This window comes from Rhinatrema bivittatum, chromosome 7 (assembly GCF_901001135.1).
Source record: "Rhinatrema bivittatum chromosome 7, aRhiBiv1.1, whole genome shotgun sequence".
Lineage (NCBI taxonomy): Eukaryota > Metazoa > Chordata > Amphibia > Gymnophiona > Rhinatrematidae > Rhinatrema > Rhinatrema bivittatum.
The window spans coordinates 154,013,554-154,038,242 of record NC_042621.1 but is presented as its reverse complement, the minus strand read 5'-3'; the positions used below and the strand labels follow the sequence as shown (position 1 = coordinate 154,038,242).

The 24,689-nt window shown below is 44.8% G+C and overlaps 1 protein-coding gene across 6 annotated transcripts in view; it reads right to left on the bottom strand.

Annotated features, from left to right (window-relative positions):
• OGDHL (oxoglutarate dehydrogenase like) overlaps window positions 1-24,689 on the bottom strand; it is a 327,706-nt gene that overhangs the window by 265,200 nt on the left and 37,817 nt on the right. For 5 of the 6 annotated variants that reach the window (XM_029609443.1, XM_029609440.1, XM_029609442.1 and 2 more), the window contains exon 3: window positions 14,936-15,127. In XM_029609443.1, the coding sequence (XP_029465303.1) occupies window positions 14,936-15,127 (192 nt within the window). Of the gene's footprint in view, window positions 1-14,935; window positions 15,128-24,689 lie in introns of those variants that run through there. The other variant, XM_029609445.1, reaches the window with a different exon arrangement.

Genomic DNA, 24,689 nt, shown 5'->3' with positions numbered 1-24,689 from the left:
CATTTTCCGTTCTATTAACCATTCCCTTCCTAATAATTCCTAACATTCTATTTGCTTTTTTGACTGCTGCAGCACACTGAGCTGACAATTTTAAAGTATTATCCACTATGATGCCTAGATCTTTTTCCTGGGTGGTAGCTCCTAATATGGAACCTAACATCATGTAACTACAGCAACGGTTATTTTTCCCTATATGCAACACCTTGCGCTTGTCCACATTAAATTTCATCTGCCATTTGGATGCCCAATCTTCAAGTCTTGCAAGGTCCTCCTGCAATGTATCACAGTCTGCTTGTGATTTAACTACTCTGAATAATTTTGTATCATCTGCATCATATACAGCTGGTAGGATCAACAAGGCGCCTTGAAACACCTTCCTACCCAGCACATCCAATGCCCTGTGCTCCCGGCCTGGAGGGGCAGAGGCACTGGTGCGGGAACACTTGGCCTTCTTGAGGGCAGACTCCATCACAACCGACTGATGTGGGAGATGACGCCTCTCAAACCCCAAGGCATGCTGTACCAAATATACAACATCCGCCTTCCGGTTCACTGGTGGCACTGAGAAGGGATGTTCCCAAATCCTAAGGAGTAACTCCTTGAAGATCTCATGGATGGGAACAGCCACTACCTCTTTGGGGCATTGACAAACTGGAGAACCTCTAGCATCTTTTGCCTGGCATCCTCTTCCATCACAGGTTGAAAAGGAATGGTTTCTTCCATGGCCTGGATGACACCCGCAAAGGTCAGGTCCTTAGGCAGGGATTGGCACTGCTCCTCAGAGGGGACAGGTCTGAGGGAAGATCCCGAGTCATCAATGAAGACTCGGAAGTCTCATCCCCCCACGGGTTATATGGGGCATCTTCCTCACTAAGATCACCCGGAGACACCAGTGGAGGGCCCCTGCCCCGGCCCCTTGGCTTGGGCGCTGAGGGCACTGCAGGCACCGAAGGCATTGAGGACCCCGAAAGACCCGGCACCAGACTGGGCAACACCAGTCGTAGAACCAAGAGCCTCGACAGTGCCGCGGGTGCGACGGGCCTTCCTCCTCAGAAGAACCCACAATAGGAATCACACCGGACAGAGGAGACAACAGTGGTCACCAGGGTATTGATGGACCCCCGGGCACCGGCAGCGGCTGTGTGGGGAGGATGCCAAGAAGGACATCGAGGCGCTCCAACAGCGGTGCCAACATCGATGGTGCAGGTTCTAGCACCGGTGGATGCACCAGGAGGGGGGGGGCCAGCAGCTCAATGCCCTGCAGGGCTCAGACCACTGCCATCTGCACCCTGCAATCCAACTCCTCCCGGAAATCTGACAAAGCAGGACGGACGGAGGAGGGAGAGGCATCACCAGATCTCCCTCAGAGCCCTGAGGAAGAACGGTGCCCAGCACTGGTATCCGTAGGGAACGCCTGGGACTCCCAGGTTCGATGGAGGAATGTAACTGCTCTTCGTAGGGTAGCTTTGGGGACATCACAGCAGGTGCCGATGCCGTCCCAAGCCTGGTACCGTGTATAGACCGAGACCAGTGGCAATGTTTCCTGGACTTCCCATAGTGTGCGGCCCCATCTTTCCCCAGCACCGAGGAGAAAGAAGACGATCCCGACATCCTGGAGTGTGAAGACACTGATGACGGCTGATCCACGGCACTTCTTTCCATTGAGGGCCCCGGTGGAGGGGTGGACAGCTACAGCTCAGTGTCCATCGGTTCCCCTCGGTCTCTAGGTGTTGATGCTCCCAACGCCGGAGTCGAGGGTTCTGACTTCTTTGAACCGAAGAGCTTCTCCATCTTATCCAGGTGGGCCTGCCGGCCCTTGGGGGTCATCTGGTCACAAAAACAACAAACCTGAACGTCGTGCAATGCCCCCAGGTAGAGGATGCACATCTTGTGCACCAATGAAATCCCAACGGCACCATAAAAAACAAGCCAGCAAGTGGTCGATGACCAGCGGGTACTGAGAGGAAACACCTCTGGGAATCGACCGCACAGAAGGGAAAAACGTAGCTAAACTAAGCTTGGGGAATGGAGCAGGACCTGGTGCAGCAAAGTTGATGAATTGACCGGGAAAATCTTTCCAAATCCGAAAAAGAACACGAGCTCCACAACCGTGAGATGACAGCTCCATGAAAAAGAAGAGACTGGAGAAGGTCCCTGCATGGACACGTGGATAGTGGCATGCTGGGCATGCTCAGTGTGCCAGTCAAAGTTCTAGAAACTTTGGCCTACGTTTTCCGTGCTGGGCTCCATCAAATGATGTTACCCATGTATGAGGACTACCATCCTGCTTGTCCTAGGAGAAAGCAGGAAAACATGACTAGCCCTGAGCTGAACAGGCAAAGGGCCTTACTATGCCCTGACATCTCAGTATTTCCTAATGGCTACCTGTGACATGTCAGGCTAGGTTAATAAATTCTAAAACTGCTTTGCCTTGGGTTCAATGAGGTGAACCTTTTGTTATGTGACATATGGGTGTTATTATTGACATCACTAAATCAACTCTGGTCTATACATTTCAGAGGTGACTTTCAATAACATGTGAAGGCATTGACACCATCTCATTTCCAATCCAGCCTCAGATAGTCAGGCCAGCATTCTTGATTAGCCTCTCCGAGCAACATAACAATCCAAGGGCCAAGGCCTTCACCATCTGTACATGTGTTAACTGTTTGCTTATGTAGGTGTAGCAGGGACAGGCTGTGCATGGTCGTGTGAACCCCTATGAGATATGCTATCTTGAAACAACCTGTGAGAAGTTTTGGATTGCCACGATATATGACTTGTACATCCCAAAAGGCTATACGTGAAGACATGCTATGTGCTACACGTGCCGCCCACGGCAGCCCAGCGGCACAGCCCTCTCACTTCTTCAGACGGGCTCCAGCTGCTGGCTCCTCTTCGCTGGCAGTGGTGGGCCACCAGCTCCAACCTCGGGTTCCCTCCGGTGCCTCTGGCCCTGCCACGTTGCCCAGTGTTGCCGATCAGAATGTCCCTGCTCATCAAGCCTCTCCGCATCGCCCGTGGAGAGACACCGCCACCAGTTCCGCAACCCTTCCTAGGCGCGCATCAGTGATTCCTTTAAAGGGCCCTTCAGCGGGAACCTGGCCGCAGACCCGGACGCTGATATCAGACCCTTCGGTGTATAAAAGCTCAGGCCTCGCTCCATAGCGTTGCCTTTGCAACAGGCCTCCTCGTACTCTGAGTACTCATTGCTATTCCTTGAATCGTCTCATCGTGTGTTCCTGTCTTCCTGTGGTTCCCGGTTCCTGTTCTCCTAGTTCCTGTTCGTCTATATGTTGGATTGACTCCTTGGACTTGACCTTCGCTATGCCTAACCATTCTTCAGCTTATCTCCAGCCCCAGACTATGCCTGACTACTCTTCAGCTTCTCCCCAGCCCCGGATCTCCACTATGCCTGACTACTCTTCCGCTTCTCTCCAGCTCCAGACCTCTGCATTGCCTGACCATGCCTTCCTTCTCTGAGCCCTGACCACTGCCTTGCCTGACTACGTTTGCCTGCTCCATATCTTGACTATTGCTTGGACTGACTATACCTGCCTTCTCTGTGCCCTAACCTTCGCTTTGTATGACTACACTACAGACTCTCCTTCATCCAGAGTTCTTCATTGCTTGCCACAACTACCATTCACCATACACAAAACACTCTGCACCATACACAAATTAATACATAATGAAAATGCAGAATGGCTGAACACAGCCCTTCGTGTACACATCCCAAACAGAAACCTGAGATCAGTCAACAAAGCACTGCTTACTATCCCATCAATCAAAACAGCAAGACTAACACAAGTGAGAGATACTATGGAACACCATGCCCTTGGAGTTAAGATTACAAAGTAACAACAAAACCTTCAGAAAAAAATTTAAAAACCTGGCTCTTTAAAGTAGCCTATCAAAAAGAGAAAGGAGAATAGCACCCAGGGGAATGCAGGTACAAACACATAACCAAAATCAATATGTGTATTTTATTTGTGAACCAGTTCAAGTTTCATTTGTAGTTCATCAATAAAGGTTAAAAGTACAAAGAGAAAGCTAAACCCATATCCTAATCTGATATAATGAGAAATGGACATGAATCATTACACTCACCAATTAATATTATTTACAAACTATGTTACCGATCCTTAATGGCACCTGTTTAACTTAAAATACCATAGCATAATTTTTATGTGCCTTAATGTAAACCGTTGTGACGGTATCCACTGAACAACGGTATAGAAAAGTGTTAAAATAAATAATAAATAAATAAAATTCACAGCCGGCTCTGAATCCAGCCTGTCAGTGAAGCCTCTCCTTGCCTATCCTCTGGACGTGGACTTTCAAGGCTCAGGCCTTCCTTTGCTCAGGTGCCTTCAGCTTCCTATTGTTCCTTTGGCACCTGAGCTCTTATACCGAATCCAGTCCAGGATAGAACTACGCCATCTACAGACTGCTGTCTCTGGGCTGTTTAGCTACTCACCTCTCGCTAACCTCGAGGCCCACCAAAGTCCTGCCGGCCCCAGCACCCAAAGGCTCAACCCGAGGGGAACGAGGGCTGGTATAGGTGAAGCTCCAGCGGCCCCTAGCTTCTGCCCACTCCAACTGCTGACGGTGGGGACCCGTAGGTCCTCGCCTACGGGTTGCGTCAACCCCACCTCAGCCCAAGGGTCCACCTCCGACGCAACACTATGTGAGCACTCAGATATCAGCACTGCCTCAGAAACAGCTGAGGCAGTGCTGACACCTGTGTCTTTGCAGGCCCATGTGACATTATGCATTCAATGTGCATGTGGATATATTCAGATGCACATGGATGTCAGCTAGGGAATCTGGCTGTAATATGTTGAGTCTGTAATTGATGATTGTAACTGTCAACGTGTAGCTTCAGGTTGTGCCTTTAAGCAGCTGAACTATTTGTGACTTCTATGACTTATAGAGCACTTGGCTCCATGTCCTAGGCCCTGCTGGACTACCATTATACCTAAGTGACCATCTGGCCAACATGTGAGGGCTAGGGCAGGGTCAAAGGCATAGCAGAGGCAAGCAAGAAGATAAAAGCTATGGCAAGCTATGCACACTGTGTTTGCAGTCCTACACGAATGCTATGGTGAGACGCAATTCTTTTGGACTGACAATCAATCTGAATACATTAGGACAGCTATTTCTCAGGAGACACCAGTCTTCCCTACCCCTACTTGGAACCCGGAGGCTTTGAGGATCCATGCTGCAGGAACATCTAAGGACACCCATGGTGAATTCAGCAGGACCCAGGGACCTTTAAATTGCGGCGCACAGTGTGTGAGTGGGGAGACCAGCCTTCCCTATCCCTAACTTTGATCTGGAAGTTTTGAGGATCCATGTTATAGGCACATCTAAGGATACCTGTGGTGAATTCAGCAGGACCCAAAGACCTTTAAATTGTGGCGCGCAGTGGTAAAAGAGGGTATAACAGCCTTCCCTAACCCTACCTAGGACATGGAGGCTTTGAGGATCCGTACCGCGGGCATATCTAAGGACACCCATGGTGAATTCAGCAGGAGCTAGGGAGCTTTAAATTGCGACACACAGCATCGCACCACCTCTGTTGCACCTAAGCCGTATGCCAAAGGGACACAATCCTTATGTCGGCTTTTCCAGCTGCCAATACAATGGGGAAAAAAAGGAAAGAAAAGACATTGGCGATTGGCTCAACCCCCACTTCAGTCTGCGGACCTATGAACTTGCATGTTCACAAAGCCAATTCACCACTGCAAGAGAGTACAGAATTGGCTGGGGTCTCTTTTTCTTCCGAAGTGCGTTTTCCACCACCCGAACCCCATGCTTCACCAGGTGTGTTGCCGTGGAATCCCAGCGTTGCTTTATGTACTTCCAACAGTTCTCAGAGTGGGCTCTCAGGATGTTCAGGGGTCCTAAGGGAGTTGGCCTCATCTGAGAATATACAAGTTTTGAGAGCTGGCTAGTTGATCTCACCTGGCATAAAGACTACAATATTAATGGATAGAGTGGGTTGCCTAATTCCGAATTCTGTGCAATTAAACCTGCCAAGGGAAGGTTCTGTGATGAGTTCTCAGGATGAGCCAATAGAGATATCCTTAAGAGACATATGGAGAGCAAGATCAGAATCGATAATTCTTTGTCAAATGCTGTGAATCAATCATGTGACTATATGCAGGTGCTTCTTTGAATTTTACAGATTTGGATATGAGAACTTCTAAATTGGAATCGAATGCTAAGACAAAGACTGGTGTAGTTGCTAACTTGCAGTCAACCTCTGTTGAAGCTATTAAGGATAATTTAATTATTCATCAGAAATGTAAATTTTCCTAGGACTCCCTTCCTATCTGGAACCAAATTCTTTAGGAAATATGTAATTGAGGTTCTTCAATTTTCCTCTGCTAGAAATTTCTTGCTTTCCAATTCTTATTATCTCCCTGCTTAGAAGAGGGCTATAGGCCTTGAAGAAGGAGCTTTTCATATTCTTGCCCTGACATTCAGTCCTGATATTTTCTTGAATCTGATGATATATCAACAAGGGCCACTTTTGTTGTCACATTTGCACTGATTCTGATAAAGATATTTTCTTCCGTCAGTATTTGAAATATAAGGAGAATAATTTTTGTGGACAAAAGATTCAGATTTTCCCAGATTTTTCTAAGGAAACCCAGTTAAGGAGGAAGCAATTTCTTCAATTGAAATTCCGGATAGTGGCCATAGGTGCATCATTCTATCTTAAGTTCCCCTGTAAGTGTATGATTTGCTTTCAGGCTAACAAGTTTAATCATCTTAGACCCTGCACACTTGGAAGTATTTCTAGTTGACAAAACTAAAATTTAAGTTGTGAATGGGGTTGGGATGTCCTAGGGTTTGTATTTTCTTAAATTCTTTTGCATGTGATACATGTACATAATGTGGGCTTGTTCATGAATATTTCCTTAAGATTGTTTAAAAGATGTATGTTTTTGAAATATGATTTTCTTGTTTTGTATCATTTCATGTTATAAAACTTATTAAAGTATACATCTTTTTTAAAAAAGGTTTATTTTGTGATTACTTTGTCTACTTCTGTCTTTTGCACTTATTGCTCCATTATCACGATGTTGCCCTACTAGGCCTAAGTGGTTTCTGTTACACACTGACACAGAGGACCTGTGAGTAAAAGAAAGATAGAGATGAGACCAACTAGAACCACTCTGCTGGGCTTTCTTCCATGGCAAGGGAAGGACTAGATGGGGACTAACAAGCAAAGTAGCATTGTAAAATGCTTTGCCGAAGCTGGTTGCCAGTCTGCAGGGGGCATGGGAGATCCTCTGGAACGTTGTCTCCTGGGATACCATATTATAGAGCCAGATTATGAAATCCACAGAAGACCAGCACTATCTCAGATAGACTGGGTGGGGCACATATTCAAGCTCCCCCAGTTTTGGTCAAACAGCCAAATCTACTTTTCAGATCTCCAAAATTGTATTCTATGACACAGCAGATAGAACATAAGGCCTCGCTGGACCTCATCTCTGCTTGTGTGTCCAGAAAAGCGTCTGGTATGAGAAGCCAGGTCCTGCAACTATAGCCAGAATCTCCTGTGCTAAATAGAGAATGGCAGCATCACTCACACTGCCATGACTTAGATATCTTGCTGCCAACCCACAGCATGCTATAAGACACTAGAAGCAAAGCTCTAGCTTTAAGGTCTTTATGATAGAGGTTTTTAAGATCATGAGAGGTCTTGAACGAGTAGATGTGAATCGGTTATTTACATTTTTGAATAATAGAAGGACTAGGGGGCATTCCATGAAGTTAGAAAGTAGCACATTTAAGACTAATTGGAGAAAATTCTTTTTCACTCAACACACAATAAAGCTCTGAAATTTGTTGCCAGAGGATGTGGTTAGTGCAGTTAGTGTAGCTGGGTTCAAAAAAGGTTTGCATAAGTTCTTGGAGGAGAAGTCCATTAACTGCTATTAATCAAGTTTACTTAGGGAATAGCAACTGCTATTAATAGCATCAGTAGCATGGGATCTTCTTAGTGTTTGGGTAATTGCCAGGTTCTTGTGGCCTGGTTTGGCCACTGTTGGAAACAGGATGCTGGGCTTGATGGACCCTTGGTCTGACCCAGCATGGCAATTTCTTATGCTCTTATGTTCTTGACGTAAGACATAAAAAATTTCCAAACCCTTAGTCCATGCCATCTTTTACTGTAACACTATATGTACAATACAGCCCTTTGTTATGCTGTGTCTGATCTTCATGAATGGAAAAATGCATCTGGGGTGTGTAGAAAATGTGTACATGTCACTCACAGGCAAGCAATCTCTACCCAGTTCCTGTACTTCTGTAACACTGAAGCTGTACATCCCAGCTGCCACACCTGTCATTGCAGAAAGATAAACCTTGTGGTATGAGTGTTCACGTACCTGGCTCTATAGCAGGATGCCCTCCAGAGATACACCTTTGTTAGACATGACACGCTGAATAGGAATGTCCCAAATGACTACTCCCACAGCTTCCATTTAACCCGTGTATCCCTGTAATGGTGAAGACAAACTGTGGCTGAAATCCTAGCTGTCAGACCGAAGTGCTGCAGACAGGATACCAATATGGGCACCATTAACTGAAGGCCGACAGATCACTAACAGAGCACGCCTGACCTGGGAGTCTCTGCACTGTGCGCCCACAAAGGTTTGGGTAGACAAGTGACTTTTCAACAGCTCAAAGAGAGAGGATTTGAACTGCCACTTGTTTTAAGCTGACCAGCTGAAAGTCTGTAGTGCGCGGTCACACACTGACCTTAGTGGAAAGTGCTTTGTAGTGACATATAACAATAGCAAGCTTCTACAGCATGGAGAGAGAAAGCTGGGCCCTGGCACAATGGCTTGTTGAACTGTGCATGCCACTTGTCATGTAACTGATGCAGTCACATCCCCGACCATCTCCAGTGTCACTGCCATTTTGTTGTAAACACATTACTGGAGAGGGACAATAGAAAGAAGCACAGCTCTTACCTATGAGCCAACCATCACCGTAAAGGCAGTCTTCAAATTGTTCAAAGAGGCCAGATTGTCTAAGTGTAAAGGAATCGGGCACAGCTCCCGGGTAATGGCGACCACGTCAAGGATGCGCAGTCGAGCGTCACAGACCACTTGAAAATTGATGGATGGGAAGAGCTTTCTGTTGTGGTAGATCTCCTCCCTGCCATGGGGCAGGATTATGGCTACGTGAGTGCAGTCAATAGCTCCCAGAACATTTGTAAAGTTGGCAATGGCATTAAAAACCTCTCTTCAAGACCAGCAAGTCCTGCCTTTCATGAGGGAATCTTATGTAATGATTAATGCGGCCCAGACAGCAGAAAAAAGTCGTTTGGGACATTACCCCGACGACCCCCAGTAGTTTGGTGAGGCCTGGTAAAGTGTGGGACTTTTCTGTGACCGGATCCAGATCCCCTCTGAGTTCTTGATATAATTCCACGATAGCCTGACAGCTCAAGTGATACCTCATAACCACGTGGTCCTCTGGGTTCCCCAGCAACATGATGCATGGATGAAAGATGCACTCCCTGTACCACCTGTGTACCATCCTACGTAGTAAGCCCTGACGTGGGCCAACACGCTCCACCGGCAGGGCCTGCAGTTCTTGCTCCTTCCTAGGAGGTGCTGGACCTTCCCTTGCCTGTTGTAGTAACAGTTGTTGTTGTTGTTATTGAGCAGCCCAAAGCAGCCAATATCCCACTACTAGTACACTTCTCCCTAACATTCAGGCCGATACAATACACTGCGTTCAGCTGAGCGCACTGTTTGAAGCACATCCACAACCCCCCCCACCAGAAACTAATAGCGCTCATCACATGCAAATGCATATTGATGAGGCAATTAGCTATTTGGTCCAGATACAAAAAAAATGTGATCAATTATTGAGCGTCCATGTTCCTAACCCATGACTGTGCACAGGTTAGGAAAAGGGACGCTCGTAAAATTGAGCATCCGTTTTCCTAACCCGCTGACAGCCACCTCTCCTGGGCATCTGCTACCAAGGAGGTACTAAGGGTGCAATGGTCCCTAGCCCCTCATTTAAATATTATATCGCGCGCCAGGAGAGGTGGCTGGGCACACGTTAGGTAAGCGAATGCTCAATACTGAGTGCCTGTTTTCCGCGTGTCTTTATTATATGGGTCTGATTGTAGCTTTTGGAAGACAGGGCAGGTAAGAAAAGCTGTTTTTATTGGCCCATCAAGGTTGTGTAGGTGTAGCTGAGAGAAGGCCTCCTTTTATTGCATGCGATAATAGTCGCAATCTGCGATAATGGCTGCTATGACACGATATAGCTTTTTTCCACCCTACCACAAATCAAAAAGGTGTTATTTCCCATATTAAAACCCATGTTATTGTGCGTTATTTTTCCACAAAATGTGGTAGGAGTCCCTCATTTGCATACTTTTCTAGTTTTTGCTTTCTCATCATATTTACATACTAATGCGCTACGTGATAAACATCGCAAGGTCTATCGCGCATTACAGCCCATTTATCGTGCAATGAGGGCCTAACGTGGCTTGCTGAATGACCCTATTAAATTATAAGCCCTCTGGGAATATGAAAATACTTACAGTACCTGAATGTAATCCACGCTGAATATAAATAAATAAATAAATAAATAAAATAAAATCTAAATAAATAAATGTGCCAGAAGTAGGGCACTGCAAACTATAATTCCTTTGCTATACTGGAAAACAGGCTAGCATATGCTTCATAAATGTTGTCTGTACCAACAACCAGGAATAGATGAAGCATAGTAGAAATGTCACAGAATGCAGAAGTTGCAGCGGCTGGTACCAGTCCATATAAGAGGAAGGTAGAGGGGGAATGGCAAGGATGGATGGAGAAGGGAAAAGGCAGCAGGAAACCTCCCTGTCCATGTTCACCTCCATGCCACCCTCTCTCCATTTCTTTTTCTCTACCACTCTGGTTTCGACCCCCCTCTCCCTAGAAGTTTAAAAAAAAAAACAAACCTTCCATAAGAACTTAAGAAATTCCTCTTTACTGTTTCTGGTTTTTATTTTTTATTTATTTATTTATTTAAGTTTTTTATATACCAACATTCAAGACGGTGGTCCCATCATGCTGGTTCACAAGAAACAAGGGTGAAACTTTACCATTTAACAAATGTAGAAATGGTTTATTTCTACACGTGCTGTAGGGTTCCATTTTGTTCTGTCATGCATTCCAAACCCAGTGTAATTTAGAGGAAAAGCAATACGCTACCTTTCTTTCTAACATATAACGATGTGCGAACGGCTATCGGTATATAAGAGACGTTAAATAAATAAATAAATAACACATACATCTTCACCAACCAGCAATCAGATTATTATAAGCCAGGCCAGAATACACACTGCTGCTGACAATGGAGGAAAAAGAAGATGAGAAAAAGAAAACAGACTGATTTTCCTTTGTGGACTTGGACCTCAATGCTGAACACGCACACACACACTACTTCAACTGCTTATATTTTTCCCAAAATTGCACACATTTAAAAAATCTGTATTATTAGTCTCTACTCACTTATCTCATCATACTTCCTTTCTTTTCACGTCTAAAAGCTTTGAGGCAGTATGGAAGGGCACGGTCATGATCCATGGTAAAGATGACAGTCGATATTTTAAATTCCTCTTAGAAAATACACTATTCTTTCAATGTAAGAAGAGGAAACAAATTATGTATCATGCAAGAATAAAAAGTGAGAATCTGCAATAAAAAGCCAAGTGACCACCACCACCACAAAAAAAAAAAAAAAAAAAAGAGGAAACATACTTCTACACACAACCTGAACATGTCTTTTTATTCCTTCAGTTACCTTGCATGTGTTATTTTAGAAGGTTTGCTTAGCTGACCAATAAATAATGCTCAGATCCACAAATGTGGCATGCTTTCAGAGAAATTCTTGAAGATCTGATTCAGCACAAACCTTGCTGTAAAAGTTTCAATGAAAGTATCTCAGTATTTTCCAAGGCAAAATATCTGTGCAACGCAACACAATATCAATGGTGTAGAACTATTCAAAATGTAAAATAAACCACACTCAAAACACTTATGAAAGACGAGCGATTCTCAAACACTACAAGTCTTTATGTAGGCTATCAGCTGACTGTTAAAAGTTGATTAGAAAAGGTGTACTCCATGATGGACACATGCCAAAAGTGACTTTTATAATATGGGCGTGCATGTTTGGGTATGTTCAATACACTCCTTTCTCCACTCCCCTGCTCAATGTCCCCTGTCCCCCAAGAAGTCTCACTCATCCCCCTAGGCCTCTGTCATCCTCCCCCCTCCACCTCAATTTCCTCCTTTGGCTAGTATCAACCATCTTACCCTAAATATCTCCCCTATCCCCTAGCTCCTTTTCTCCCTTTCTCTCTCTCTGACTTAATCCGGTAACCCACAGACCCCACAGATCTTTGAATTCAAAGCTCCCTCCCAATTGCAGGTAGACCTCCAGTTAGAAGACAGGCTCAGCTGGAGGGTGGAAAGAAACCGAGTTCCTTTCGCTGGTGGAGCCACTGATCTTTACACGACCACCTCCTCCCTTTGTTCTTTGGTAGGCAGGATCCGGGGGAACCCCACATTCCCACTGCTCCAGGCGTCTGCACCCCCTGCTGCTTACCATTCGTGTTGCTTTTCATTTGCCATTATACGTATGTATGTTTGATACCCACGTAACTTTACGCTGCCAGGAAAGTTACACAAGCAGGTCTCCAACCACTGTAAAGAATACCTACAGAAATGCAGTACACGGCATTTTAAACCCATACAAGGAATGTCAACCAAACAGAAAGATCTCAACGTATTCATCCAGACCCATTTGCCCACCCGCCACCCACACCATAATTACACATCAGCTATTTCCAATTAAAAGAGAAACCTTTGCTTGAAATTCTGAAGTAAGGAATTGTATTCTTTATTACAATTACTATGTGCAATTTAATCAAAATGTCAGGGATCAAAACATAACACTTCACAAGAAATAAACTAAGGTATTGTATTATTTGGGGATATACACAAACCCTGCTCTTAATGCGTGCTCTCCAGCCACAACCTGAACCTATCGAACAAACCGGTTCCCAGATAGATACATCTGGGACAGAATCTGAAGAATTAAATCAAACTACAAGTTCCAAATTAGAAATCTCCTAGATTGCTGGCCCAGATTTCAAGATCAGGCTGAGACTGTATTGGTTGCTTTACTCGAATACACATAAATATAGGGAATGAGGACAATTTTCAAAGCAGTTTACCTGAGCAAATACTGACTTACCCAGGTAAACCTCTCGTTCTGAATCTGGTTAAAAAGTATATACTGGAGTTCACGAAACACATTCCTTCAGCCAAACCTTAAAGGGGCCAGTTCTTTAAACAGGTTTAGGTGGGGGAAGAGAACAGTGTGAATACAGGACTTTTTTTTTTTTTTTTTTACAGTATGCATGCTATTCCCCACCACCTCCCAGCCGCAGGCACAAAAGAGCAGATGCATACTACGTAAGTGGTTTTAACATGCATACTTTAGCCGAATTTTCAAAAGGAAATACCCATGTGGCTTCCCTTCACAAATCTGATTATAGTATGTGTGTTCAAAATTGCACCTTAAATAAAATAAAACAGAACTAGAAGAGGAAATAATTTACAGAAACATACATAATGCAAACACTTTCTAATATAAACTGCAAAATTCCAATATTCCTGACAGAGTGTTATGAATTCAAGGTCCACTGGCTTTACCAACTGTGTTGGTGGCCACCCACATGCCTGTAGCCCAGAATGCAATCACTAAACAGTTAGATTTCACGCTATGCACGAACTCTATTAATCAATGGCTTTCTCACAATAGGATGAAACGTAACATTTCTAAGACAAAGGTTATACCACTTTCAAGCATCAAATTTCCATCCTTTAATGTTCCTACAACCTTTGATTTTTAAGGGCATCATATATCAATTGTTCATAAAGCTAGAAACTTGGGTGTCATGATTGAGTCAGAATTTTCTATGGAGGATAACATTTCTACCATTGTCAAATCTTCTTTCTATAAGCTACACTTACTAAAATGTCTCAGACCACTGCTGGAAACACATGACTTTCGCCTAGTCTTACAGTCCTTAATATTAAACAACCTAGACTATAGACTCTCTCTATCCTGGTCTCCCTTCTTGTACAATCTGCCCATTGCAAATAATCCAAAATTCTGCTGCACCCTTCCTAACTGGTACTCATTCAAGAAACCATATTACCCCAGTCTTATTTTCCCTGCACTGGCTTCCAATAGCCACTCGAATACAATATAAAATGTTAATGCTCATTTTCAAGCTGTTACATAATGATGCATGAATTTGGTTAAGCTCTGCCTGTAGAATTTATAAACCAAACAAGCAACTACAATCTGCAAACAAGAATCTAGTGGGAATTCCCACTCCTAAACTGGCAAGATTGAAAATAACAAGAAGTCAATCTTTCTTTGTGGCAGGACCAGATATATGGAACTCTATGCCAGACTCACTATGGGATATCCCCGAGATGAACAATTTCAAAATAGCTTTAAAAATCTATCTATTCAAGCAGGCCTTCCAATAATGGAGTATATATCTTGATGCCTTGATAAACTATGTCACTGAGATTTGATTCCTGATGTAACTGTGCCTCCGGCATCCCTACTCTAATGCTCAATTTTTGTTTTTATAATTATTCTATTTTGGTTTTTGTAGTAGATGATTATGAACGTTTTATTATGTGAACTGCCTTGTGTATTTTCCCATAGATGCGATATATAAGCATTTTTAAATAAATAAAAGAATAAAGAAAGGTTGACTCTGATATGCTTTAATAACTTAAAAGTTAAGCTTCTCCCTAAAAAAGGATACAAAGATTATTTACTAAAGAGATAGCAACTGTCTACTCACCTGATATGCCCTGATCAATAACTGCACTGCCAGGTGATCCTCAATCAGCTTCTCTGTTTTGGCCGGTACAGCTGCCAGCTCTTGGCTCTGAAACTGTGCGGTTCTGCTTTCCAAGCTGACTGCAGGAGGCCTGCAATGGGCTTCTCCAGGAGGAACACCCGCATTTGCGTTACGAAAAAATACATCCCAGGACTTGAGAAGAAAAGAGAATGGAAATATTGGTTATAAAAGATGAACACCATGGTTGTCCAATATCAAACAAATTAGCACAGTAGTGATAAAGCAAATTAACCTAATTTTCTTCTCAGACAGAATAAGAGACCTTTGGGTAAGGGAAAAGCAGCTGATGTGATATATCTTGATTTCAGTAAGGCACAAAATTCTCTCACATGATATACTCACAAACGAAAAAAGAAAAAACTCAAAACCTGGCTGTTTCAACAAGCCTTTCACCAAACCTAGGCTTACATTAACCTATGCCACAGATCACATCCTAAGTCCGTCTATTCAGCTCACGAGATCTCACATGGTGTAATCACTTCGTTATTGTTACTGTTATAGTTATCTAGTTATCTCTTCACTTCTGGCTTCTTATTCTTCCTCTACCTGGTTCCATTTCCCCTGTTCAATGTAACTTTTGCTTCCTTTGCTTTTCACTATTGGTTATTGTTATTATACTCCTGTTTCATGTAAACCGATATACGATATGATTGTATCATGAATTTTGGTATAAAAAAGCATTAAATAAACAAATTTAAAAAAATATGGCCAACAACCCACTGCAGTTAGGTAATGCACAACTGGCTAGTAAAACAAAGTCAGGGAGTAGTCATTAATGTCTTAATGCCAAATTGACAGGATATATCAAATGGAGTTCCATATGAGTTAACTTGGTCAAGTACAATTTAACAATTTTTTTAATGATTTGAATTAGAGAATACAGACTACTTATAAATGATGAAGGTAATATTAAGTTGGGATGGCTTGAATACACTCTGGAGGTCAGGATTAAAATTCAAAATTTTCTTAACATTTTGAAGAGATGGTCAGTAGTAAATAGAAGGAAATGCAACTCCTGGGGGAATTCTGCGCTACTGCGGAATTCAAAATTTGCGCAGAATTCCTCCTTCCCGCAGATTTCCTCCCTTGTCACCCTTCCTACAGATTTCCACCGTCGCTGCACAGATTTCCTCCCTCGCCGGAAGAGGATTCAAAACCGAAAGCGCATGGACAGCGGCCATCGCAAGAGTGGGGGCATCGCAGCAGGGCACAAAATAACAGAGGAGACCCTGGCATGCTGCGAACAGAGCGCGTCCCGCGGCACACGGGACGCACTCCGTTCGCAGCAAAGATGAAGGCCTGGAGCGCCATTCGCAGCGAAAAGGGAAGGCCCCTGTGTGCCACGAACGGCGCGCCCAGGGCTTCATCTTCGCCGCAAACGGAGCACGTCCCGCGGCATGCCGGTGAGAGAGAATGTGTGAATGAGAGAGGGGAAGGTGACAGAAAGCAGGAGGGTGTGAGAGAGAGCATGGAAGGTAAAAGAGGGTGGGTGGGGGAGATGCTTGAGTGTAGGTTTCGGAGAGAGGGAGCCTATATGAGGGGAAGGGGATGCCGGTAAGAGAGAATGTGTGTGTGAGAGAGGAGAGGGGGTGTGGGGGAGGGTGAGAGACAGCTTGGTTGGTAAGAGGGGGAGTGGGGGATGCTTGTGGGTTTCAGAGAGGGAGCCTATATGAGGAGATTGTGAAGGAGTGTGTAAATGTGTGAGAGATTGGGAGCTCGTGTGTATGAAAAATGGATTGTGTGTATGTGAGGGTGCTAACCTGTGTGAAGGGATTGTGTATGTGAGGGAGCCTGTATGAGGGTGTGTGTATGTGTATTAGAGAGAGGGAGGGACAGAGGGAGCCTGTGTGAGGGGCAGTACTGAGAACAGGGTCAAAGTCTGGGTCTGGCAATAGAGTGGAAGGGGTTGAGCCTAGAGGTGAAGGGGAGAGATATTGGCAGGTGGAGGAGCTGGGGCATGAGAGGGCAAACTGGCCAGGGTAGTAGGGAGAACGATTGGAAGGGACTCTCTTACAGTGAATTTCTGGGGAAATTCTGCTCAAAATATTTAAAATTCTGCAACTTTAAGTAACAACTTTTTTCTGTAATAATTTAAAATGTAATTACTTAAAGACTGTCATGTAAATTGTGTTATTTTGACCAATATAAAGTTTGCAGAATTTTGCAGAATTTTCAGTTTTTGTGCGCAGAATTTCCCCAGGAGTAACAAATGTAAGGTACTACAATTAAGAAAGAAAAAAATCAAATACATAAGTAGAAGAAATAAATTTACTAAGACTGGTATTGAAGAAAAAGATCTGGAGGTTATAATACCACAAACTGAATATGAGTCAGCAACAGGAAGGATAACTTTCAAAACTGCTTGTGTGCACCCATTTACGCATGTATATGGATACACACAAAGGTGCTACCATATTTTATAACCTGGTCAGAAACAATATGTGTAGGTTATAAAATATTAGTGAACATGTGTGCACATAAGAACATAAGATATGCCATACTAGGTCAGACCAAGGGTCCATCAAGCTCAGCATCTTGTTTCCAAGAATGGCCAATCCAAGTCACAATACCTGGCAAGTACCCAAACATTAAATAGATCCCAAGCTACTATTCCTTATTCATTAATAGCAGCTTATGGACTTCTCTTCTAGGAAATCATCCAAACCTTATTTAAACCCAGTTACACTAAATGCAACAAATTCCAGAGCTTAACTATGAGTGTGAAAACAGAGAATTTAATCCTACTCTCTGTTTCCTGTCTTTTAACCAGTTTACAATCAACAAAAGGACATCGCCTTCTATCCCGGGACTTTTTAGTTTCTTAGAAGCCTCTTATGAGGGACCTTGTTGAATGCCTTCTGAAAATCCAAATACACCATATCTACCTTTGTCCACTTGTTTATTCACCCCATTCAAAAAAATGTTGGAGATTTGTGAGATTAGACTTTCCTTGAGTAAATCCATGCTGGCTGTGTTCCATTAAACCATGTGTATCTAAATATTCTGTGGTTTGATTCTTTATAACAGTTTCCATGATTTTTCCCAGCACTGAAGTCAGGCTCACCGATCTAAAATTTTCTGGATCACCCCTGGAGCCCTTTTTAAATATCGGGTTACATTGGCCACCCTCCAGTCTTCAGGTACAATGGACGATTTTAATGATAGGTTACAAATTAATTGTAATAGGTCTGAAATTTCATTTTTTAGTTCTTTCAGAACCCTGGGCTGTATTACATCCAGTCCAGGGGGATTTTCTACTCTACAGTTTGTCAATCTGGCCTACTACATCTTCCAGGTTCACCATGATTTGGTATAGGTCATCTGAATCGTCACTCTTGAAAACTGTCTCTGGAATGGGTATCTCCACAACATTCTCTTCAGTAAACACCAAAGCAAAGAATTTGTTTAGTCTTTCTGCAATGGCCTTAGCTTCCCTAAGTGCCTCTTTAAACACTCAAACGTCTAATGGTCCAATCAATTCCATCGCAGGCTTTCTGCTTCAGATATATTTTTAAAAGTTTTTATTATGAGTTTTTGCCTTTATGGCCAACTTCTTTTCAAATTCTCTCTTAGCCTGTCTTATCAATGTCTTACGTTTAATTTGCCAATGCTTATACTTTATCCTATTTTCTTATGATGGAGCCTTCTTCCAATTTTTGAATGAAGATCTTTTGGCTAAAATAGCCTCTTTCACCTACTTTTTCACCATGCCAACAATCATTTGGCCTTCCTTCCACCTTTCTTAACGTATGGAATACACCTGGACTGCGCTTTTAAGATGGTATTTTTTAACAATGTCCATACCTGTTACACACTCTTAACCTTTGTAGATGTACTTTCATTTTTTTTTTTAACTATTTTTTTCATGTTATCAAAGTTTCCCTTTTGAAAGTTTAGTGCTAGAGCTATGGATTTACTTACTGTCCTTCTTCCAGTCATTAACTCAAATTTGATCATATTATGATCACTATTGCTAAGCGACCCCACCACCGTTACCCTCTCTCGCCAAATCCTGCCTCCACTGAGAATTAGATCTAAAATTGTTTCCTCTCTCGTTGGTTCCTGAACCAATTACTTCATAAAATTGTCATTTGTTTTATCCAGGAACTTTATCTCTGTAGCATGTCCTGATGTTACACTTACTCAGTCAATATTGGGGAAATTGAAATCTCCCATTATTACTGCACTACCAATTTGGTTAGCTTCCCTAATTTCTCTTAGCATTTCACTGTCAGTCTCATTATTTTGGCCAGGTAGACAGTAGTATACTCCTATTCCTAATCTCTTCCCCAAAACACAAGGGATTTCTACCCATAAAGATTTGATTGTGTATTTAGTCTCTTACAGGATCTTTATCCTGTTGGACTCTATGCCATCCTGGACTGTCAGTTTTCCCCTTTGATTTAGTTTAAAAGCTGCTCTATCTCGTTTTTAAAGGTGAGCATCAGCAGCCAGGTTCCACCCTGGTAAAGGTGGAGCCCATCCCTTCGTAAAAGAATCCCCCTTTTCCAAAAAGGTTCCACAGTTCCTTACAAAACTGAATCCCTCTTCCTTGCACTATCTGGGGACCTGCACATGGAACAGGAAGCATTTCAGAGACAAACACACAGACTACTGGGTTTTGCCTGCTTTCTGACTAGCTATTTAATACAAAACACACAAACTCTTGGGGGGAGGGGGGGTTGCCTGCCTTCTAAGTATTTAATATGGACACAAACACACTAAAGAATATAACGCAATAGTTTACTTCTCTCCAAAACTTTTTAAGTTCTAAAATTTCTCTAAGCAGGACTTACAGATCCTCTTCAGCCACCAGCAAGGTGACACTCTCCTCTCAATGCTCGTGCATGTAAAAACCATGAATCAGGCAAAATCATTCGGATAAATGCTGATTTATCTGGCTAAGTAGTGGCACTTATCCAGATAAGTCCAAAAAGCACTACTTAGAAGGAAAAGTAGCGCTTTTCAGACTCATCCCGCTAAATAGCGCCTCTGCTACTTAGCCAGATAAATCAAAATTTAGCTGTATATCTGCCACTATTTATCCAGATAAGCTCACATTTGTCCAAGTAGCAGCAAAAGATTACTTTTCCCCATGTGCATCACTTTGCACTTGTCCACATTAAATTTCATCTGTCATTTGGATGCCCAATCTCCTAGGTAGTGTCACAAGATCTGCCTGCAATTTCTCACAGTCCACTAGTGATTTGACAACTCTGAATAATTTTGTGTCATCTACAAATTTGATCACCTCACTCACCATCCCCCTTTCCAGTTCATTTATAAATATATTAAAAAGCACTGGTCTAAGTACAGATCCCTGAGGCAGTCCACTATTTACCTTTCTCCACTATAACTGGCCATTTATTCCTACTCTCTGTGTTGCGGTCCCAGTCGCAAGCACTGCGACCGGGTCCTTACCTCAGAGCCGGGAGCGAGGGAGGCTGGGCTCGCAGGGGCTCCGAGGCCGCGTGGGACTCGTGGCAGCTCCCCGACCGGAAGCGCGGTGTTCTGGGCCTGCTCGGGCCTGGTCGCGGAGGTGTCTCCATGAGGGAGACGCCACCGAGCTCCCAGAAGCTGCTCCGCCCCTCCTGGGCACGCGCGTGCACGGGGAAGCCTGTTTTAAAGGGCTTTTCCCGCCGGACCGGGGCCCGCCCCTAAAGTGACGTCAGACACCGGCTTGTATATAAGCCGGCGTCTGCCTCTAACAAATCGCCTTGCAACAAGTTCCTACTTGCTGCAGTGCCTGCCTCTGTTCCTGCTGGACCTCGTTCCTGTTTGGACCTCGGCTCTGACTTCGGATCACTGGCTGCTGCCTCGGATCTCTGCTCCTGCTTCGGATCTACGAACCCTGTTCCTGTCTTGGATCTTTGGTTCCTGATCCAGGCCTTCTCGCCAAGTTCCCGCTCCGGACCCTGAGCTCCGGACCTCGCCTGTCTTCTTGGTTCCTGGCTTCCGTGTCTGCTTCCTGCCTCGACCCCGGACCGGTATCTCTCGTTGCTTCTTCAGTTCTCCTAAGTCCCAGCAGCCAGAACCTCACGAGCTCCTCTCGGGGGCTCCGCAGGCTTCCAGGGTGAAGTCGTCACCCATCTCCAGAAGATCTCCTAAGCCCCAGCGGCCGGGACCTCACGAGCTCCTCGCGGGGGGTCCGCAGGCTTCCAGGGTGATGTCGTCTCTGGTTCTCCCAAGGATCTCCTAAGTCCCAGCAGCCGGGACCTCACGAGCTCCTCTCGGGGGGTCCGCTGGCTTCCAGGGTGAAGACACCAGTCTCGAGTCATCTGCCACCGCCTCCCAGCCTTCTGCCTCTCCGCGGAGTTTTCCTCTCTACCAACTTCCTACTCCGCCAGGCCGGCCCAAGGGTTCACTATTCTCTCCCCAACAGCAACAGTTTGCAAGGCTATGGACCCGGCAGACGCGGCAGGCCTTCAGGCCATTCCGGGTATGGCTCAGCGATTGGTGCAGCAACAACATTGTTTAAATGTATTGATGGCCACTGTGGAGTGTTTGGCCAATCGCCTAGACGCAGCTCCACCGGAGCCCCAGCATCTTCCGCCACCCCCACAGGTGGTGAACGTTTCTGCTCCCACTCAGCTGCCAGCGCCTTCTCGCTATTCTGAAGATGCTAAGACCTGTAGGGGCTTTCTGAACCAATGTTACATTTGGTTCTCGCTATTGCCTAACCAATTCCCTATGGATTCAGTAAAGGTGGCATATATTTTGTCTTTGCTGGATGGGAAGGCACTGTCCTGGGCCTCTCCCATGTGGGAGTGAAATGACCCGCTTCTTGACAACTTGTCCCAGTTTGTGACTTGCTTAAAACAAGCCTTTGGAGGGGGGCAAGATGGCGTCCTGACTGGGTGTACGGAACAGAGCTGCTCCTAACTTGCACAATTTTTCCTCAAAATGCCGCCAAAAAGAAAAGGGAAGGTGAGGGTTTTTCCCTCTATACCTACCCAATTATCGGAGCAAGCCTTGATTACAACTTTCCTCGCCCAGGGAACTCAACAATTCGAGGTGGTGAGTCCTGCTGTGAACGCGCCTAGAGGAGAGACGAATTCACCTGGGACAGAGGTCTCCCTCAGCCCCCCCGAGACGCGTCCTCCGGCTACCAGAGGAACTTCGACCCCGGACGCACAGCAACCGTTGCGGACCAATGAGGTCACTACGACAGGGTTGCTGGGAGAAGTGCCGGCAAGCGCCGAAGGAGAGTCAGGAAATGAAGACAGTTTGGCGAAGGAAGGAGTTTCAACCCACGCTGAATCGGTATCAACATCTTTAATCTCCGGATCGACCCCCACAACAGCGGAGGCCAGACCTGACCCTCTGGTAAGACCAGCGGTCGTTACCCTGGAAAACCTATGGGAACTCTCAGCGGGGTTAACTTTAGCAGTGCGTGACTGTAATGCAAAGTTGGACTCATTTGCTTCACAAGTAAATAATAAAATTTCAGTTCGAGAGAATTCCCTTTCCTTACTACAGACATCAGTGGGAAAAGTAGAAACTGAGATCTCTCAGATTAAAGAATTTAACATGGCAACTATTCAAGATAGAGCAGCTCTTTCCAGAAGACTGGAGTTACTGGAGAATTGGAATCGGCGGTTAAACTTAAGATTAATTAACTTTCCAAGAGTCATGGGGGAAATGCCTATAGTCACTTTAAAAAGATACTTCGCAGAAGTTCTTTTATTGCCTGAAACTCAGTTTCCATTGATTAATAAGGCATATTTCCTTCCAGGACCAAATCGTTCAAACCAACAAGCGACACCATCTTGGGACTTACAAAATCTTACCAATTTCCTAGAATCTTCAGCTATTAAAATCATTGATTTTTCTACTCTCTTAGTGTCTTTGATATTAGAACAGGATGTTAGTAGATTAATGATTTCTTACTTTAAAAATTTGAATACTATGTTTCATGGAAGTAAGGTCCGCATGTTTCCGGATATTTCAAAAATAACCCAGGAACGACGGAAAGGGTTTCTATCAATGCGGCAGGCTGTGATATCTCTGGGGGCTACTTTTCTCTTAAGATACCCCTGTAAATGTATTATTAAAAAAGAAGCAGACACTTATTTTCTTTTCCCCAGAGCAGTTGAAGCTTTATTTGGATTCACAGACCCCCTCAGAGAACACTGTAGATCCAGGGGAGTAAGATAGATATAGCTCCCTTTCAGGTTAAGTCCTATTAATTAACTTTTTCTTCTTTTCTCCTTGAAAGTGTTTCCCCCCCTAGGGTTTAATTAAAATGAGAATTGGTTACTACATTAGAATTTTTCTTCTCTTACTGTTAATTTGTTATGAAACAATTTCATTCTAATGTAAATGTAACATGTTTCCTTTATAAGTTTTGTGATACAATTGTATTAAAAAAGTGATAAATAAAGAATTTAAAAAAAAAAAAAAAGCCTTTGATGAGCCGGCGCGGCTGGCTACCACTACATCGGAGCTTTTGCAGTTGAGACAGGGCCCATACTCCTTGGCGGATTACGCCATAGAGTTTTGTACTCTCGCTCTCAAGGTTGGCTGGCATGAGGACAGCCTTCGTGCTCTGTTTCTGGAGGGATTAGCAGCACGAATAAAGGACGAGCTAGCCGCCCGTGACAGTTTAGTCACGGGCGGCTAGCTCGGCAGCGTCTCCACAAGGGAGACGCCGCCGAGTTCCCAGAAGCTGCTCCGCCCCTCCTGGGCACGCGCGTGCACGGGGAAGCCTGTTTTAAAGGGCTTTTCCCGCCGGACCAGGACCCGCCCCTAAAGTGACGTCAGACACCGGCTTGTATATAAGCCGGCCTCTGCCTCTAACAAATCGCCTTGCAACAAGTTCCTACTTGCTGCAGTGCCTGCCTCTGTTCCTGCTGGACCTCGTTCCTGTTTGGTCCTCGGCTCTGACTTCGGATCACTGGCTGCCTCCTCGGATCTCTGCTCCTGCTTCGGATCTACGACTCCTGTTCCTGTCTTGGATCTTCGGTTCCTGCTCCGGGTCTTCTCGTCAAGTTCCCGCTCCGGACCCTGAGCTCTGGACCTCGCCTGTCTTTTTGGTCCCTGACTTCCACCTTGTTCCTGGCTTCCGTGTCTGCTTCCTGCCTCGACCCTGGACCGGTATCTCTCGTTGCTTCTTCAGTTCTCCTAAGTCCCAGCGGCCGGGACCTCACGAGCTCCTCTCGGGGGGTCCGCAGGCTTCCAGGGTGAAGTCGTCACCCATCTCCAGAAGATCTCCTAAGCCCCAGCGGCCGGGACCTCACGACCTCCTCTCGGGGGGGTCCGCAGGCTTCCAGGGTGACGTCGTCTCCGGTTCTCCCAAGGATCTAAATCCCAGCAGCCGGGACCTCATGAGCTCCACTCAGGGGGTCCGCTGGCTTCCAGGGCGAAGAGACCAGTCTCGAGTCATCTGCCACCGACTCCCAGCCTTCTGCCTCTCCGCAGAGTTTTCCTCTCTACCAACTTCCTACTCCGCCAGGTTCCACGTGTGATCCAGGAAACTGTAGACCAGCTTGATGTCAGTGCCGGGAAAAATTGTAGAAAATATTCTAAAGAAAATCCACAGAATATATAGAAAGGCATGGTGTAAAAGGCACAGCCAGCATAGATTTACACAAGGGAAGTCTTGCCTCACCAGTCTGCTACATTTTTTTGATGGGGCTAATAAACATAAGAATATAGTGTATTTGTATTTTCAAAAGGCTTTTGACAAAGTCCC